General features: G+C 32.5%; 2 protein-coding genes across 2 annotated transcripts; both read left to right on the top strand.

The window, feature by feature from the left end:
- Positions 1 to 1,063: 1,063 nt before the first annotated feature.
- LOC106665140 (girdin-like) lies at positions 1,064 to 6,479 on the top strand. The gene is made up of 11 exons (XM_014391358.2): positions 1,064 to 1,407; positions 1,592 to 1,733; positions 3,764 to 3,905; positions 4,159 to 4,247; positions 4,318 to 4,514; positions 4,577 to 4,715; positions 4,797 to 4,977; positions 5,542 to 5,709; positions 5,771 to 5,969; positions 6,136 to 6,296; positions 6,361 to 6,479. The coding sequence occupies exons 1-11, from the start codon at positions 1,303 to 1,305 to the stop codon at positions 6,386 to 6,388; spliced, it is 1,551 nt and encodes a 516-aa protein (XP_014246844.1). The 5' UTR covers positions 1,064 to 1,302; the 3' UTR covers positions 6,389 to 6,479.
- Positions 6,480 to 9,974: 3,495 nt separating this feature from the next.
- LOC106665113 (T-complex protein 1 subunit alpha) lies at positions 9,975 to 16,577 on the top strand. The gene is made up of 12 exons (XM_014391323.2): positions 9,975 to 10,163; positions 12,670 to 12,755; positions 12,829 to 12,957; positions 14,559 to 14,656; positions 14,720 to 14,830; positions 14,946 to 15,210; positions 15,267 to 15,407; positions 15,467 to 15,578; positions 15,636 to 15,726; positions 15,841 to 16,033; positions 16,091 to 16,254; positions 16,314 to 16,577. Exons 1-12 carry the CDS (start codon positions 10,091 to 10,093, stop codon positions 16,498 to 16,500), a joined length of 1,650 nt encoding a protein of 549 aa, XP_014246809.1. The 5' UTR covers positions 9,975 to 10,090; the 3' UTR covers positions 16,501 to 16,577.
- The last annotated feature ends 2,101 nt before the right edge of the window (positions 16,578 to 18,678 follow it).

The following is an 18,678-nucleotide window of genomic DNA, read 5'->3' as shown; positions in this document are numbered from 1 at the left end:
GAAAATCCATCGTCCCATACTGATTTAATCTTCTTCGAGCAGTGCTTTCAGAAATTTAGACACCAAGAACTTCCTGGAGTTAATGCTTGAACAACAGTCAGGTGCCGGTTTCGCCAAATTCTCAGTCAAAAAACTGTCATCCTGAAGTTCTGTTACCCTAGGGCGACCAAAACCGGGCCTTCTATGGTAGGACCCAGTTTCTCGAAAACGTCTAACGGTGTCTCGCAGAATTTCGTAAGGAACTCCGATGGCAATAGCCGCATACCTTATGGAACGTCCATCATCAGCAAGTGCCACACCACGTGCAACATCCTCAGCACTAAGTGGCATTTTTAAGTTTAAAAATTGAAATTAAGAAAACAAAGATGAAAATTAAACAGTTTCTTGCTTCAGAATTCAAATGAGTCTGAATAAACATTTTAAATTCCTGATTATTTGGAGATCGTGAGATGCGGTCTGGTGTGACGTAGGTTTGAAAAAACATTTTCTTTATCGTGCCATCGTTTCGATCTTTACTGAGATCATCTTCATTTTAAATTTAGAAATTAAGCATTGAAAAATCCTTTATACTTGTTTTGGAATAAGGATTAAGTGTGTTTACGTTTAATTGATATTCCCAATTTAAAACATAGCACAAACAAATCTTTATTGATAAAAACAATGAGACAAATTAAGGGCAAAATTTTCTTTGATCGAGAAAAAGAAAAAAAATCAGTTGGGTGGAATTTTTTGCCTGTCAATGTAGAAGAATAAGCTTGTAATTCCAGAGAATTAATTTTGAAATTAACTCATTGATCAGTTGCTCATTGATCGTAGATTGCGTGGCAACATTACAGAAATTAGATAGGTGATGGTGCCATCTTAGCAATTTTATTATTAAATCTACTTTGTACAATGTTTTTTGCCTAAGAAATAAATAACTTTTTAAGTTAAATAATCCTTCGCAGAAAGACTTAAAAAATTAATGTAGAAAATACAATATCTCGGTTGCAAGACGACATGATATACTAACAGCTAGCGTAGGGTATATTTTGGATATATTAGAATAATAAATTCAAAAATAAAACTTTTAGGTTCTGTTTAATGGAAATGTATCTGCAGTAGTAAACTTAGCGTCAGGCAGTGGCAGTGTCCATGGTGGTACAACATTTTCTGTACCGTAATAACTTTCCCGTCACGCGATGTAATGCAGGTGGTGTCGCGCAGCTCGTTTGTGCAATCGTTGTCATAGCGACTCGAAAACAGCGGCGATGCTCTCTCGGCTTGTGAAATATTAGTTTATCTCGGGAATCGGCATTTTAGATGATGGCCAATATTCCAGAAATCCTTGTCCACAGGGAGATGAACAGCGACAACCGGACTGCCCCGGTACCAGCCCCCAGGGAGAGGCGCAAGCAAGGAAGAATGGTACACAACCATGCGGTCTCGCTTACGGAACACATTTAGAAACGATCGCTCACAGCTGAGTCTTTCACATCATGCCAAGCTTACTCGGATATTATTTTAGCACTTTTCTGACAACAAAAAATTCTTAGGAGCGAAATTTTCAAAGAATTTAATGACGGCAAGATTTACTCATTTTGATTTACAGGCCAAACCAGTTGTAAAAGAAGTTGAAAGTAAAGTGAGGATAAAAAGCAATGGAAAACCGAGTAGAAGGTGGCTAGCAAGGGAAATTGAAAAACTTAAAGTCGTCAATGCAGAACTACAAAGAGGAATTCAACAAAAAGAAGGTAAACTACGTGTATATGTCGCATTTCAAAATCAAGCGGCACGTATTCTTTACTTCATTTCCCCCAATAATTCAAACATACATAGTTGTATAATTTTTAAAAATTACTATAACCAAAGCCTACTTCCTCTCTTCTCAAATCTTTTGTAGAAGATCCTTCCCAAACAATTATTCACTTCACTAACTTATTCAACTTTTTCCCTTGTCTCCAGTATAGCTTTCTTTCCCAACATTCCACAACCAAGCAGGTGTACATCCACATCCCTTGAGCATAAACAATATTGCATGGGAACCTTTGCATATAACAAGGATTTGATCGCTGAGGGTCTTCTGTACAAACTAAAATTTGTCCTAAATTCACTTATGTTCATTCCTACTTAACAGAACAAATTTTCTGAGTTTGTCAAGGAACTACAAATTTTGCCCTCTGGCTCTCCCCATCCTCATCTCAGATGTCTTGACTACACCATCCACTCTCCTGGCTTCCTTTACAGACAACACAGCTCCTCTGATCCTGATGCCAAAAGTGCTTTAGAAGAGCACCAGGGTCATGTATTGCAAATAGCCAAATGGAGCAAATTCTGGTGTATTAAGATAAATGAAAACAAAACCAATTGTACAATATTCCTCAATCCCTAAAACTGGCCGTGTATGTTATGTTGGGTTCTATCTCAAATAACGTCTAACCTAAAATATAAAACATAGGAATTAAACAGTCACTTCTGACTACTATACAAATTATTATCAAAAACGTCACAAGTATCAAAAAGAAAAACTAACACTTTACAAGACACTACAGAAACTGATTTGAACATATCAATTAGAACTATGGGACCCCAGTAAACTTTCCAACATCCAAAGAATACATCCTTCTGATCCACAGTCCTCAGAACCATTTTCAATGCTCTCTATTACGTTTCCAACAGTATCCTTCAAAATTACCCCCAAATACCTTAAATTAAAAACCATATACCCAAAAAAATTTTAAGTGTTCCATGAAAGACTCCTAACATCTGAACCTATTAGCCCAATATAAATCCAACATTACTTAACTCTTTAACCCAGTCAGGCGTCTGAGGTGGAGCGGGGGACCGGGAAGTCTAGGGCAGACTTCCTTATGAATATGTACTTATTCAAAAAACTGGGAGGGCAAGCTCCCCTCAGAATACATTGCACACAACGAACTATGTCAAATGTTGTATTTCATCTCATTGTATGAATATATAATTTTTACAGACTATAAAAAAAAATATATTATACAGCAAAAATGCCCAAATTTGACCAGATACGGCTTAAAAAAATTTATTCATAAAATATAATTTAATTTTATCAATTTGATAAGATGTTGAAACAAATGTTGATGTTTCCCCACACTATGAAAGTTATAGCTTACAAATTAGCAATTAAATAAAAAATAGACTATGTAACAGCAATTAATTTTGAATGTGGACATAAGGTATAAACTGTTGACTACAGTATCAACCACAGATCAATGATTGAAACAAAATCAGTTGATGGACAAAAGTATGGTAAAGTGTAAACCTTCTATGCTAGCAAACATCCATGTAATGCACAGAAGTTTCCTCTACACCCCTTAAAAGTATGTCATGAATTTCGAAATAGGACGTCTGTTAAAAAACAAAACAAAAAAATCTGATAAATAAATATGATGGGATCTGCAAGGTGATGAACTTGTAGCTTCTTTGTCTCCAATACTGTCCACAATACATTGACCATGAAAGATGTAAAATACTGAAATGTGTCAGATCTGTGAAGCTACATAAATGTAGATGAAATAATTGAACATTTAAACTTGAACTTTTACAACCTTAACTTTTGAACTTTTACCTCTATATTATAAATTGGCTTAATATGTACTATTCTCTTTCTTTAAATGAAATGACACAATGTTGAAAAACAAACTTTAATACTAAAATCTTAATTATTGAAGTAAAATTTTTTTTTTTACTGAAGTTATGGCTTATCGTATGTTATGACTAACTTAGTTTTCAATATTTAACTTTTTTTTAGCAAATGAACTGAATTTAATTGAGGCGAAAGCAAGACTGGAATCAGAATTGAGTGAGTACAGAAGTGACACTTCAACAACAAACAAAGAAAGAATGAGAATCCTATCACAAGATGTCTTCCTTCTGAAAAACCTAGTTGTCAAGTAAAGGAATTTCATTATTCAAATGTAATTGCACTTTTTTATACCACTCGCTTTGTAGGATGTTAATTTCTTTATTGACTAAAGAAATTTTTATTATATAATCAGATTCATTAATTTAATTAATTGCTGTTAATTGATATAGTATATGAAGTATGTATACTTATTTTAGTTTATGTATCACAATGATAAAATATGCATTTTAATTGACTACATATCCAACATTTGTATATATAGTATTTTATTTATTTTTTAGATTAAATAAAGAATTGCAAAGATACCAGGAAAAATATCAATCATATGTAAGAAATCATGGAGATGAAGAATACACTTTGGAAATTTCAAGTTAGGAGGAATAACATTACTGATCAGATTTTTTTTTAATCTCCTTTCTTTCAACGTAAATTTTTTATAGAAAACGATCCATCATGGATTGATGGTGAGCTAACAGTCCTTGCACCTCTGCTTGTTGCATATGAAGAATGCCTAAAAGAAAAGGTAGAACTTCTGAAAGAATCGCAAGACGCTCTGACAAAAATTAGTTACAATTGCAAAGAGCTTGTTAAAGCAAACGATGAGCTTAGAGAAGCAGTTAAAGTCTCAGAGACTAAAGTATGTTAAGGCAATATTTGATAATAATTATTCATAATAAATTTTGTACTCATTGCATTTAGGGCAATGTGACATATGGCGATTGGTTAGCTGTTCAAAAAGAAGGGAAAATGCTCAAAGAACAGAACACATTGCTACTGAGACAGCTAAAACTTAATTCCTCAAAAATTGAAACACTGAAAGACAGTTTTCAAACTAAATGTAAATATTAATAACATTTCATTTAAAATTAGAGAAATTAACTTGATTTTTGTTTTGTTTGTAAAATTGAATTATTTGTAGTGAATGAAGTAATTGTGGAAAGAGATGATTTCTTTAACAAATACAACCAAACTAAAACTGAGTTGTCAGTCTTAAAAGGAAGATTTTCTGTTCTACTAGAAGAATTCGAAAAGCACAAAGAAGAGGACCAACGTAAAATACCAACAGCAGTTCACACGGCTTACATAACAGAATGTAAAAGGTGAACAATTATGCATTACCTGCACTTGTGCCGTTAACACTTTTAATAATCTTTTAACTTATTATTATTAGATTTTTATAATAAAAATTAAGGATAAGGCCAATTTAAAAGAAAATACTCTGTGCCTTCACTGAGGATAGATAAGATTCCCCTTCATTAGAACTCCGCTACGATTTTTTTTTCTTTCTTTAATTTACATGTTTTACAAATATAAAATATTGAAATTAATAAATGAATATTGAAACTATATGGTTCCAAGAATAATGAAATTATAAGAATTGAATTAAAGGTGAACGAAGTTCAAACACTAAAGCCTGTGATAAAATGTAGAGGTTATATTTATGATATAGAATTTCACCTCATACACTGTAAATTCAAATTTTTATTTTACTTGTAACCATGAGATTAAATATTGCGAATAAACGTTAAGTCAATTATAAATAATAGTTTTAAAGTCCTAATAAAAGAGATCTATTCCTTGAAAGCTTGACAAAGGAGCTGACTGTTTTCTTTCAAATTGGCTAAGTGTCGAAGACCAATAATAATTATATCAGAAATAATTAGATTGTTTGATGAGTTGAAAGTCCGTTACGAGGATGAAAAAAGCAGTTTAGTGCGAAAAGTTGGGGAAGTTGAAACAGTAAATGAAGAATTGGAAACTAAATTGGCCAAAATAAATGAAGAAAGAATGATGCTTCGGACAAGTCTTGATAGCGTCAGTACACAAGTCAAGTAAGTACCAGTATTCTAATTTATTATATAGCATTTTTCTAAGTGAAACTAAATTTACAAGATCAATGAAAGAAGCCTTCGATCGAGCTGTAAAAGATCGAGAAATACTTAAAGAACAATTAAATAACGCAATTCAGTTCTCCAAAGACATGGTCTTACACGAGGAAGCTCTTATAAAGGAATTGAGGCAAAGAACTGAAGAAAGCCAATTTGGTTCTAAACTTGCAGGCCGTGTTGAATCCCTTAAAAGAAACATGAAGGTAATTGTATCAATAAAGTATATTTTATTTTTTCTTCATTTTTTACTGATCCTGAGTTCTTATCCATTAACAATAGAATTTCAAATAATAAAATACCAATATGCCCAATTATTAATGTATCAATAAATATTTACATAAATTTTCTCAAAAAATTAATATTTTTTAGACTGTAGAAGAGGGAACAATGAAAGAAATCCAGTTGCTCGATGCAGATCTTCAGATGCAGGTCAAAACAGTTGGAAAAATCAAAGAATCGTTTGGCACTGAAATTTCACGGCTTAAATCCATTCTTAAAGAGAAAAATACTTTCATAGCACAGCTTGCAAAGTAAAACATATCATACAAGTTACAATTAATAGCATAATGTTCACATTTATGTTTATTTTTTTAGAAAAGAAGAAAGTGATTTCAGTGTTTAAAATAATATTCCATCATCCCATAACAAGCCATTAAAGTTAGCGTTGTAAATATTTTCTACTCTCAGATTAAAGTCCAATTTACTAACTTTTACTTAAATTTATCTTATTCTGCTATTACCCAAGAAGAAAAACCTTCTTTTGCATGTACAATACTAATTAATCTAATTAATAACTCATTTTATACGTTATCATTCATTTTTTTAAGGCATCAGATTAATGAACTCCATATTTGATAATAAACAAATTTATGCAGTATCATTCCTTTAGTTTGTTTACTTTATAGTAAGAAAGAAATTTTTTTTTCAAAAGTTATCATAACCTTTACAGTTAAAATTTGATTAAAAGTAAAACTAGAGGGAGCCAACATGGACTCTATCTAGGTCCTGAACCTACTGTGACAGCATCCTACCATAAAAGAGGGTACAACTTAAAATGGATCCTTAATGAGTCCAAAACCTGGTGGAACAATACCACAGACATGGGGCATGCGAAGTGATTCATAGAAGGGCCATCTGCAAAACCTTCAAAGGAATTACTGGAAAGCAGCCACAACCGAACCAGGATTCTGGTTGGATTCCTGACAGGACATTGCTACTTAAGAAAGGACATGCTCCAGATAGGAGTACAGACAAAACAGAAAAAACACTGTGCAGATACTGCCAGGAAGAGGAGGAGACTACAGAACACATATTATATTTCTGTAAAGTTCTATGTAGACACATTTTCTTTCAACTAGGAGAGGAAAAGCAGAAGCAATATCGTACACTAAGGAGCTATTTGCAAGGCTTTGGAGGTTGGTTAACAACCTGAGCTGGCCCATGAGTTATAAAAACAGGGGAGCACAATAGATCTCAGGTCAAGGTGGCCACCTCTTTTATCCCTATCCCCTAAGGCATGTTGAAGTCATAAGCAGACAAAAAAGAATTAATTTTCAAGGATATTTTTAAATCATCTGCAAAAAGTAGGGTCATAACAGATAGAAATAATTAAATAAACATTAAATCTTTGTTTTAGTTTACTTTTTAAGCTACCTTTTCCCCTTTTTCAGTCACCATAGCCTAGTTAAGCAATAAGCTACACCATTTCTATTATATGCTGATAATCTTCAAATTTTCCTCGCTCTAAAATCAACAAAAGACTCTCTTATCTTGCAGCAATCTATCGATAAACTTAGTTTATAGTATCAAATTAATTATTTAAATTTAGCTAAATGCTCAGTAATTTCTTTTAATCATTCTTCCAACACAATTCTATATATTTATTCTCTCAACAATACCACGCTAAACATAGTAATCTGTCTCAAAGAATTAGGTATCTTGTTTGATAGCAAGTTGGATTTTAAGGAGAATATTATCAGTGGTAATAAAAAAGCTCTTAAAATTCTGGGTTTTGTTATAAGAAACACTCATAATTTTCATAATCCCAATTCATCACTGACATTGTAGGAAACTCATTTGTCCTATCCTTGAATTTTCTACTCTTGTATGGAATCCGCATTTTTCTTCTCATTCTGAATATTCAGACCAAGTTCAAAATTAAGATTCAAATTCAAGATTAATTAAATGAAAAGAATTTATTTGATCAATCGGACCATGAAACCTAATAGATTTATTAGAATCATTCATTTTCGATTTCCTCTCGTTTCGACTTCAGAACTGTCTGTTTCTCTTTATAATCCTCCACCACTACCTGACAGAAGGCTTTTTTCTTCTATTTCTTAACAGTATAATCAATGGGCGACTAACATGACCAATGTACTAACCTCATTTCATGTATCACTTTACCCCAATACATGCTACGAGGCATTTATCTATGTTTAATGTATCTTTTTGTAAAACAAATTACATATTTTATAATATGTAATAATAAATAGAATAATAAGAGAAGGAAATAAGATATGTCCAAATATTGATTTTTTCATAGAAATTTGAATACATTTAAACATAAATTAAAGACAATAATTTTGTAGATTGTTTTGAATTAAATATAGTTGTATTATATAAAATGTAATACTTCTATTAGATAAAATATATAAATATAGTTTATTGTTTATTATTATTATTATTGATGGTGATGGTGATGAGGATAATAGGAAGCAGGGGTTGTGCTCCCCAGGCATTGCAGCCTTCTGGCTTATTCTACATTCCTAGTTCCCTAGTTCAGTGTAATCAACTCAATTCTTCTTCTCAGAAGTATTAGGTAATTGACTGTTGTTGCTACAATTTCATTCCCTATGTTTTTTCTGTATGATAGGTTAAATTTCCATTAAGCTGTCACTTCGCATTCAAAGATGATATGGGTAGTTGTTTCCTACTCCTCATTCCATAATTTGCATATGGGATCATCGTTATATACCCCCCGTTGTGAAGATGTTTTCTCAGAGCCAGTTACTGATTAATAGTCCTATCACTCCTCTGAGTCTACCTCACTCCAACGCAGTGAGTTTGGCAGTCTTCGTGAGGGTTTTTTCATCATACGTTTACTGTGTCTAGCGCCACTAGATTTTATCCACTTCTTTTGTTTTATTCAGATCTATTCTGCAAAGGAGGATTCTGTATTTGTTTTTGTTATTCCAAGTATAGGTTCGGGGCCTATGGATGTTCTTGCAGATCCTCCTCTGGCCGGTGTGCCTACTTAGTTATTGCCTAAAATTCCTTTGTGCGCTGCCAACCGAGTTATTAGGTTGTTGTGTTTCTCCAGGTTTTGGAGATTTTCTATGCATTCATTGACTAATGTTGATGTGATTTTTTTACATGATAATGCTTTAATAGCAACTTGGCTATCAGATCTTATGAGGATATTTTTGCCAGTGTAATCTCTTTGAAAATTTTCTAGGTCATAAGTGTGGATAGAATGTATTTCCCCTTGAAAGACCAAAGTGTACTTCCTTAATTATGATTACTCATATCTTGGGATTATTATTATTATTAATCATTATTTATTTGATGAGATTGTGAGATGCGGTAAGTTTAGAAAAACATTTTCTTTATTGTCCCAATGTTTCGATCTTTATTTAGATCATCTTCAGGACCTGGGATTTACAAACATTGGATTATACATGTACGATGTGAAAATGAATTTAAACAATGATATACGCAATATAGAAATTTTAGGTTTCTTCAAAATATTTGTACTGATCTTCCAATAATCATTAATTGTTGTTGTGTTTTTGTTATTTTATCAATGTTGTTTATTTACTACTTTGTTATTTACTTGTTCTTATTTACTATTAAATTGTTTATAACCTCGTTATTTATTTTCTTTGTAAAAGGGACCTTTGATCTGCTTATATATATGCAAGAAGAAACATTGATTTAATGTAATAAAACTCAAACAATTCTACAAGAATGGAATAGATTTTTTCTGGGGTCCCGGTGTTTTTGTTCTTCCTTAGTTCTTTGAGTTTGAATTCAATAATACTATTACAATTTATTATTTTTAACCAATTTTATTTTTAATCATTTTTTTGTTTTGATGGCAGAGGCGTTTTTACATCTCTCATAAAATGACGTTGATTCGTGAGAATGTGCCAGCTCTCAGCACCATCTGAAAACGGCTACCATAACTAGCGCTTCTATTGAAACAAAAAGAACTAGAAAGAGATCTCATTCACATTCACACCCATTGGGACCGAGTATTGAACGTTGCATTCAGATTGTTTTTATGTGATTTGTTTGACTGCAAATTCATTACTAATTGAAAATGTCGACTTTGGGAGTGGCGCTTTCCCTTCCTGGGCAGAGGACGTCCGGAGCACCTGTCAGGACACAAAACGGTAATATGACTACACTATCACCGGTATGCCGATTCCAGGTTAGACGTCGAGCCATGTGCTTCTTTAAACTTCATTAACTGCTGAAGTTAAGCTCGAATCTATGTTTAACAACGATTAAAAGAAAAGGGAAATATTAAAATTTAATTGTATAAAAATAATTTTCGAATTTTGACAGCACACAAATTTCTGTACAAACTACATCTATTGTAGTTCAGTTTCAGGGGCTAAATTATTTTTCTACTATTAGAAAAAAAAATAAAACTCAGTTTTTAACTTTTATAAAATTATATACGCCTCCATGCTATGCTCAATATTTGACATAACTTTAATGAAAGTGAAGATGGTTAGGAAGGGAATGATGAGGAAAATGAAAATTAAGAGAAATGAAATTTTTGTAATGTTGTGACATTGCAAAAATTCGCAGCACACCAATAACAAATTAAGTAAATTTCTCTCCCCATATCTCATTAAAATAGCTTTTAAAAACCAAAAAACAGTACATACAGTTTTTTCCAAAGTCACAAAACCCAACACCAACATCCTACAAATCCGATTTACTTTATAATTACAATTTTGCGATCAACAGCGTGTTGTGTATACGACAGCTTCACTGATAGTGGTTGTATGGCCCCTGAATAAACAACAAAACATTCATGTTGCTCGCAAGATGAGCAATACAGATCAGTTTCTGTTGCATAACCAACAAACTGGCAGCGTAATTTCGACGTATGGTCACATAAATCCAAATTTCTCTCTCCGAAGTGTTGGAAGGGTTTAGGTTTTTCAAAGTTGTAGTTCGGTTTCAGGACTAAATTATTTTTCTACTATTAGAAAGAATAATAAAACTATGTCCATTTTTAACTTGTACAAATATTTATTGTATTTCTCATTGTCATCCAGTTATGTTTGTTAGGATGTTTAGGAAGGGTATGATAATGAAAATGAAGAAAAATGAAATTTTTGTAATGTTGTGACATTACTAATTATTCAGAAATCGTGGGATGCAGTCTGGTGTGATGTAGGTTTCAGAAAAACATTTTCTTTATCGTGCCAACATTTCGATCTTTATTGAGATCATCTTCAGGGCCTGGGATTTACAAACATTGTTTCCATTTAACAAATACATTTAGGATGTGGAAAATCGATTAACAGTCACTAATCACCACACATTATAAAATATGTTGTGAAATTATTGCAAAAATTCGCAGCACACCAATAACACAAATTAAGTACATTTCGCTCCTCAGAACACATTAAAATACCTTTTGAAAACCATAAAACAGTACATACACTTTTTTCCAGTCACAAAACCCAACACCAACATCCTACAAATCCGATTTAATTTATAATTACAATTTTGTGATCAACACCGTGTTGATGTATACAATTGCTTTACTGATAGTGGTTGTATGGCCCCAGAGTAAACCACAAAAAACCGTTGCTCGCAGTACGAGGAGATACAGATCAGTCTCTGTTAAATTACCAAAAAACCGGCAGCATAATTTTGACATATGTTCACAAAAATTCGAATTTCTCTCTCTGTTTCAGGGCTAAATTATTTTTCTACTATTAGAAAGAGTACTAAGTAGAGAAAGAATACTAACAGTAAATAAAACTATGTCCGTTTTTAATTTGTATAAATATTTATTGAATTTCTCATTGTCATCCAGTTATATACATACAACTCCATGTTACGCTCAATATTTGACATAATTTTAATGAAAATGAAGATGTTAAGGAAGGGTATGATGAGGAAAATGAAAATTAAAAGAAATGAAATTTTTGTAATGTTGTGACATTATTGCAAAAATTCGCAGCATACCAATAACACAAATTAAGTAAATTTTCTCTTCTCAGAATGCATTAAAATAACTGTTAAAAACCATAAAACAGTACTTATACTTTTTTCCAAAGTTAAAGACCCAACACCAACATCCTACCAATCCGGGGTAATGTATAATATTAATTGTATGAACTGTCCAGCAACATTGGAATTACATGCAGTATCTAGAAAATGGAAAAATCAACACATCTATGACTAAAACACCAAAATCCAATCCTACAAATTAATAGAAAATGAAGGGCCATCCTTTTCACCACATAAAGTCGCTTGTGCTTTTTAAACAGCTGCCTTGTATAATCATTGGCCCACTTGAGAAACAGCATTGTGCACTTAAGATACTATGCATTTAAAAGACTGCATTGGCTGAGTGGTAAGGAAGTCTTAGGGTAATGACACACGCATGGGATTTGACCAAAGCATTTATTGAGAGAAAAACCGAATCAATGAGCTGTCCATAGTTGTAGCCTTGAGCTGACACCCAAAGCAATGCATACCGCCAGTCTGTTTCAAAATCGTGTCAAGACTGATAGGTCATGGGCTCTTCAGTTATAAAGCATTGGAACTCTAGGGGTTTATAAGATCTCTGTTATTGCAAACACACATTTTAAAAAAAAAGTATTACTATTGTATCCATTATTTCTATAATTAAAATCTGCTTTTTAGTAATGGCCGTTTCAACGATTGCTAACATTGTAAAGAGTTCACTTGGACCAGTTGGTCTTGATAAAATGCTAGTTGATGACGTTGGTGTAAGTATTTTTTTTTTCTGTTTACACTTGGTTTTATATACAGTCATTACTTTAATCAAATCATTACCATTAGGATGTGACTGTTACAAATGATGGAGCAACAATTCTCAAGCTTCTTGAAGTTGATCATCCGGCAGCAAAAATCTTGGTCGACCTTGCTCAACTCCAGGATGAGGAAATTGGTGATGGAACAACCTCAGTTGTAAGTATTTTATTTAGCAGCTATACTTTCTTTAGTTCAATTTGTATATAACCATTATAATAGGGAAACAATAGTAGATTTATTTGTTGACTGTCAGCATAAATTTAACATCATCAAAATGTAATAATACCAACAGAATGAAAAAAAATTACATAAAAAATATTATTAAAAGAAATCTGCTATTTATAAATAAAAATGGGTCTGAATTAAAGTTACATAGATGATATTGATTACAGACATTGTCATATCTTTAATGTTAGATATGGTAGAAGAATTAAATCTGCTTTTATTTTCATAGTTTGGATGTAGATAAAACATTAAAAGTTCCTTCTATGAAAAGTATTCAAAATACTATCTTCTAACGTAGGTAGATTTGTCCATAATGCAGGTGATAGTGAAGAAAATGTGTGGGAAAAAGAGGATGCCTTTTCTGAATTCCAAAAAATTGTAAATGACAATTATGTTCCTACATACAATTCTGCATGAAATGGTAAGTCTTTCTTGGAAATTGGGTTACCCATTGAGTCTTAGGTAATAAAAATAAAGGAGAGCCAAATCAAACTCATATTTTACACTCGTATATTGAATCATGGATATATTTCTGGATGTGAATTGGTAAAATTCATTGACATATCAGTAACAATGAGGATGGTACTTTATTACCATAAAATTGTGTCCTAGAGGCAGAATTCACTAAAACGGTAACAATAAAATGAAAGGACACCATTAAATTTCTTTGTAAATTCATTGGGCTTGTGCAAAAATATTTTAGGTATGAAAAGCAGTCAAAACTAGTAATTTTTATAAAAGGAAGAAAATTTATTCTAAATATTTTCTATCACAATCTATATATATCTTTGTTAACGTGTAATAAGCGCTTTTATTCTGTTGTTTCCATAATTCAGGAAGCAGTCACCTAACCTTTTTTGGGTGCAGATTCGGTTTTGGGAAGTGTTTTGACACTTAATGCTTGTCTGACTCTTCCAGATATTGTACAGAACCCAATTCTCATCGCACTTGATGATTCGATTGAGAAATGGATCATTTTGGTGGCGCAACAGAAGAGAAGTAACAATTTCAAAGTGTCGATTTTTTTAGGCTTGTCGAGCTTCTTTACTTTACCAGTTTGCTCCAGATGGCAAACAACGGATAAGTGGTCAATTAAGGTTTCTAACCACTTGAGGAAAAATGCAAAAGTAGGGGTTGAGATGGGAAGTTAGTGTCTGAGTGAATCGAAGTCACGATAGCTCAAGTGGTAGAGCAACGGCGTATCTAGCTGAAGATCATGGGTTCGAATTCCGCTCGTGACAATGACTTTTTTATCTCAACTAAAAACCTTCATTAATTGAAAGATATTAATTGGTCAAGCGGACCATGAAAATTAGTGAATAAGCCAAAATGTTTTGAATAAAATGTAAGAGTTTATAGTATTTATTATAAACCATAAATTAGATTTGAGTATTTAGCTTTCTTTACATGACAAGCACCTGCAAAAATTAATAAATTTTAAAAACCTGCATTAATTTTGCACCAGCCCAATAACATTTCATAACATTCGTTTATTTTTCAAAACATGAAATAATGATTACGATGTGATATAGGTTATCATTGCTGCAGAACTTCTTAAAAATGCTGATGAACTTGTTAAACAAAAGATTCATCCAACTTCCATTATTAGTGGATACAGGCTAGCATGCAAGTAAGTCTTTGTATTATGCAACATTTAGAACCATTGTCTTATATAAAATTTTGTGTTTTTCAGGGAAGCACAAAAATACATTCAAGAACACCTTTGCATCACTGTAGAAGAACTTGGAAAGGATTGTATTGTAAACACAGCAAAAACTTCCCTTGCAAGCAAAATTATTTCTATGTATCCTTATAAATACACCCATATAATCTATTACAAAAGATTTGAAAAACAATAGGTACAAAATGTTTGTTTTGTTTGTTCTTGTGAATGATTTTTTCCTTAATGATAAAACCAGCGACGATGATTTTTTTGCTAATATGGTCGTCGATGCTGTTCAAGCTGTCAAAGTAACCGACAGCAAAGGAAAGGCAGTATATCCGATCAAAGCCATAAACATCCTGAAAGCTCATGGTGGACAAGTGAGCGAAAGTATACTTGTCAAAGGCTATGCTCTTAACTGCAGAATTGCCAGCATGGGTATGGTCGATAGGGTGGAAAATGCCAAGGTTGCCTGTTTAGATTTTTCTCTACAAAAAACAAAAATGAAACTCGGTGTAGAGGTGAGATATAAATGTTTAGTAGCACCCAAAGTCAATTTTAACTTTCTGTATTTTAGGTTCTTGTCACAGATGTTGAACAGTTGGAAGGTATTAGAGACAGAGAATCTGATATTACCAGGGATAGAATTTTGAAAATCCTTGATGCAGGAGCAAATGTCGTTCTACTTTCCGGTGGAATTGATGATACTTATCTAAAGGTAAATTTGATATTATTATTTTAAAAAATAAAAATTAAATTTTTATTTTATTGTTGAAGCTTTTTATTGAAAGAGGAGCTATGGCTGTAAGAAGAGTAAAGAAACAAGACTTGAAACGAATTGCCAAAGCGACCGGTGCTAGTTTCTTAACATCACTTACAAACATGGAAGGTAAGAAAATCAAGTTTTGATCTATATAAGAATAATAGCTTATAAAATTTTTCCTAGGCGAAGAAAGTTTTGAAGCAAGTTCGCTTGGAGAAGCAGCCGAAGTTAAACAAGAAAGAATATGTGATGACGAACTCATTCTTCTAAAAGGGTATGTAGCTGATCAAAACTTTAGCTAACTTGTGCAAAATAGTTCAGGAGGAATTTGCTGTATAAAGGAAATTCTTACTTTAGTAGAACTTTATCTTATTTCATCTTTTTTCAGACCCAAAGCTCATACTGCAAGCTCTATTATTCTCAGAGGTCCAAATGATTTTTATTTAGATGAGATTGAAAGGTCCGTCCATGATGCAATATGTGTTGTTAAACGTGTCTTAGAGAGTAAAACTGTTGTAACTGGTGGAGGAGCAGTGGAAGCTGCCCTCTCAATCTACCTCGAAAACTTTGCCACATCTCTTGTAAGTAAATTGTATAATTTTTTTTAAAACTTTTTTTTACACTATGTTTGATTATAGAGTTCCAGAGAGCAGTTGGCAATTGCTGAATATGCTAAATCCCTACTTGTTATCCCCAAAACTCTGGCAGTGAATGCCGCAATTGATTCAACTGATATTGTCGCTAAACTTAGAGCTTATCACAACACAAGCCAAACAAAGAAAGATCACGCCCATCTCAAATGGTATAACATTTATAAGTTGTATTTTTATGCAACATTTAAATTTTTGTTTTCTCTCCTAGGGTTGGACTTGATCTTGATGAGGGCACTGTTAGAGACAACAAGAAAGCAGGTGTTCTTGAGCCTACTATTTCAAAAATCAAAGCTCTTAAATTTGCCACAGAAGCAGCAATAACTATTCTCAGGATCGACGATATGATTAAACTGGACGAAGAAAAGAAGGATCATGGAGGGCATGGCGATATGTAACTGCTTAAATCAAGCACCACACCTTAATTTTTTTTTTCTCTTTTTGTAACATTTCACATTTAATTTGAGCAAGCGAATTTTTGTAATTTAATATTTTCCTTGGAGAAAATATATAAAACTTTATTAATAATTATACTAATAGTCTTAATTTGTTTTCTTTTTTTCAATATTCCATTCCCCTAGGAATTAAATTCAAATAGATGTGCAAATTTTAGTACACCATAAACAGTAAAAATAAAAACAGTAAAAAGTAACAATAAACACATAACAGTAACAGTAAAAGTAAACATATAAAACAATAAAAACTTAGCTTTAAGTTAATGATGTCACTGTAGAACCATGCACCTCTTCTAGAAAACCCTTGCTTTTTAAAGTTAGTTTAGGGTGTGCGTTTCTTAGTGACCGGTTGTTTCATAATTTGTTGAAGTTGTAAGGAGCGGTCAAGAATGAGGTAGTTTAGAAAAACACTTTCAGCATTTTTGAGATCATGTCAATTTGGCCTATTGGACAATTACAATTCTTATTTATATATTTTTTATTGAGTTGATGCAAAATTAATGTCGGTTTTTGAAAATTTGTTTTATTTTTGCAAGTGCTTGTCTTGTAAACAAAGCTAAATTCTCAAATCTAATTTATGGTTTATAATAAATACTGTGAGCTGTTATCTTTTATACAAAATATTTTAGTTTATATTGAATTTTATACGAGTGAGGACCTGTGAAATTAAATATGCCCAACCTAGATTTTCGTCAAATTTATTTGTACGATTCACTAGTTTTCATGGTCTGCTTGATCAATTACCTCAATTACTCTCCATCAACATCACAATCTTCGAATAAGTCATTGTGAGTGAAGATTACAAAATAATTACGATCATTATTCAGAAATCGTGAGATGCGGTCTGGTGTGATGTAGGTTTCAGAAAAACATTTTCTTTATCGTGCCAACGTTTCGATCTTTTACAATTAATTAAGGTTTTTAGTTGAGATAAAAAAATCAGCGTCACGAGCGGGATTCGAACCCCCGACCTTCGGCTAGATACGCTGCTGCTCTACCACTTGTTCTATCGTGACTTCGATCCACTCGGACACTAACTTCTCATCTCAACACCACCTTTAGAATTTTCCCTTCTTTTTGCCATTTTTCACACTCATGACACTGACTTTTTTATCTCAACTAAAAACCTTACTTAATTGAAAGATATTAATTGATCAAGCAGACCATGAAAACTAGTGAATCGTACAAATAAATTTGAAAAAAATCTAGGTTGGGCATATTTAATTTCGCAGGTCCTCATTCGTATAAAATTAATGGTGACCACGGTGATCAAGCGGACCACGAAAACTAGTGAATTTAATAAGTTAAAATGTGTATCTTCACTAAAGCTCAACGTGGCCATATCATTTGTCGCTGAGAATCAAATAGATTACACAACATTTGAAAAACGGCAACAAAATTATTTTCTTACAGTATTTATTAGAATAATATTTAGTCGAGTTGTAATTTGCATTTTTCTTACTTTCAAAACTGGACAGCATTAAAAACAAGCGTTGTGCGAGGAAGAATCTCCAACTTCACTTACTTACAAGACCTAATTGAAGAAATACCATTTGCCCTCACTTCAGTGAGAGATTCCTGCCAATGCAGGATAATGACAGGCCGCACAGCACTTCTTGTGAATGATTACCTGAATGAGATTGCAATTGAGTACTCGGTGTGGCCAGCTCTAGGTGTGTAATCAAGTGTAAAAAAGTTTCTTTTTAAATGACCTAATTTGACAACCAAACCTATTTTTGGTAAGCAAAATATGAATAAACCTGCATACATTTAAGGAGTGGTGCGGTTATTTTGTACATCAGTGTATTTTACAACCATGGCAAAATAAAACAGTCAAAAAGAAGCTAGATTTAATCCTCATGGTAGTACGAACTAAAAAATTTAAACAAATTCAAAACGTCTTGTGACTCTTTTGCCTTTCATTTCATCTTCTCAGCCACTAAGGTGAAAAATTTGACAATAAATATATCAAAAAGCATCCTTGTCATAGATTTCTCGATATATTTGTTGCATAAATAAATTTTAATCTCTTATACACTTATATCAGAGAAAAATGGAACAACTGTAATAGAAGTTTGGAGTAATATAGTAGGAAATAAGTTTTAAAACTGTAAGACAAGG

This window comes from Cimex lectularius, unplaced genomic scaffold (assembly GCF_000648675.2).
Source record: "Cimex lectularius strain Harlan isolate CLEC.00 unplaced genomic scaffold, Clec_2.1 scaffold32, whole genome shotgun sequence".
NCBI classification, from domain to species: Eukaryota; Metazoa; Arthropoda; class Insecta; order Hemiptera; family Cimicidae; genus Cimex; species Cimex lectularius.
Note: the sequence above shows the minus strand (reverse complement) of the source record. Positions and strands in the feature narration are given on the sequence as shown.

Coding starts and splice junctions, on each gene's coding strand:
- LOC106665140 (XM_014391358.2), top strand. CDS start 1,303: ATGATGGCCAATATTCCAGAAATCCTTGTCCACAGGGAGATGAACAGC. Junction 1,408..1,591: donor GGCGCAAGCAAGGAAGAATG/GTACACAACCAT, acceptor TTTGATTTACAG/GCCAAACCAGTTGTAAAAGA. Junction 4,716..4,796: donor AGACAGTTTTCAAACTAAAT/GTAAATATTAAT, acceptor AATTATTTGTAG/TGAATGAAGTAATTGTGGAA.
- LOC106665113 (XM_014391323.2), top strand. CDS start 10,091: ATGTCGACTTTGGGAGTGGCGCTTTCCCTTCCTGGGCAGAGGACGTCC. Junction 14,831..14,945: donor GCAAGCAAAATTATTTCTAT/GTATCCTTATAA, acceptor TGATAAAACCAG/CGACGATGATTTTTTTGCTA. Junction 16,255..16,313: donor GATCACGCCCATCTCAAATG/GTATAACATTTA, acceptor TTTCTCTCCTAG/GGTTGGACTTGATCTTGATG.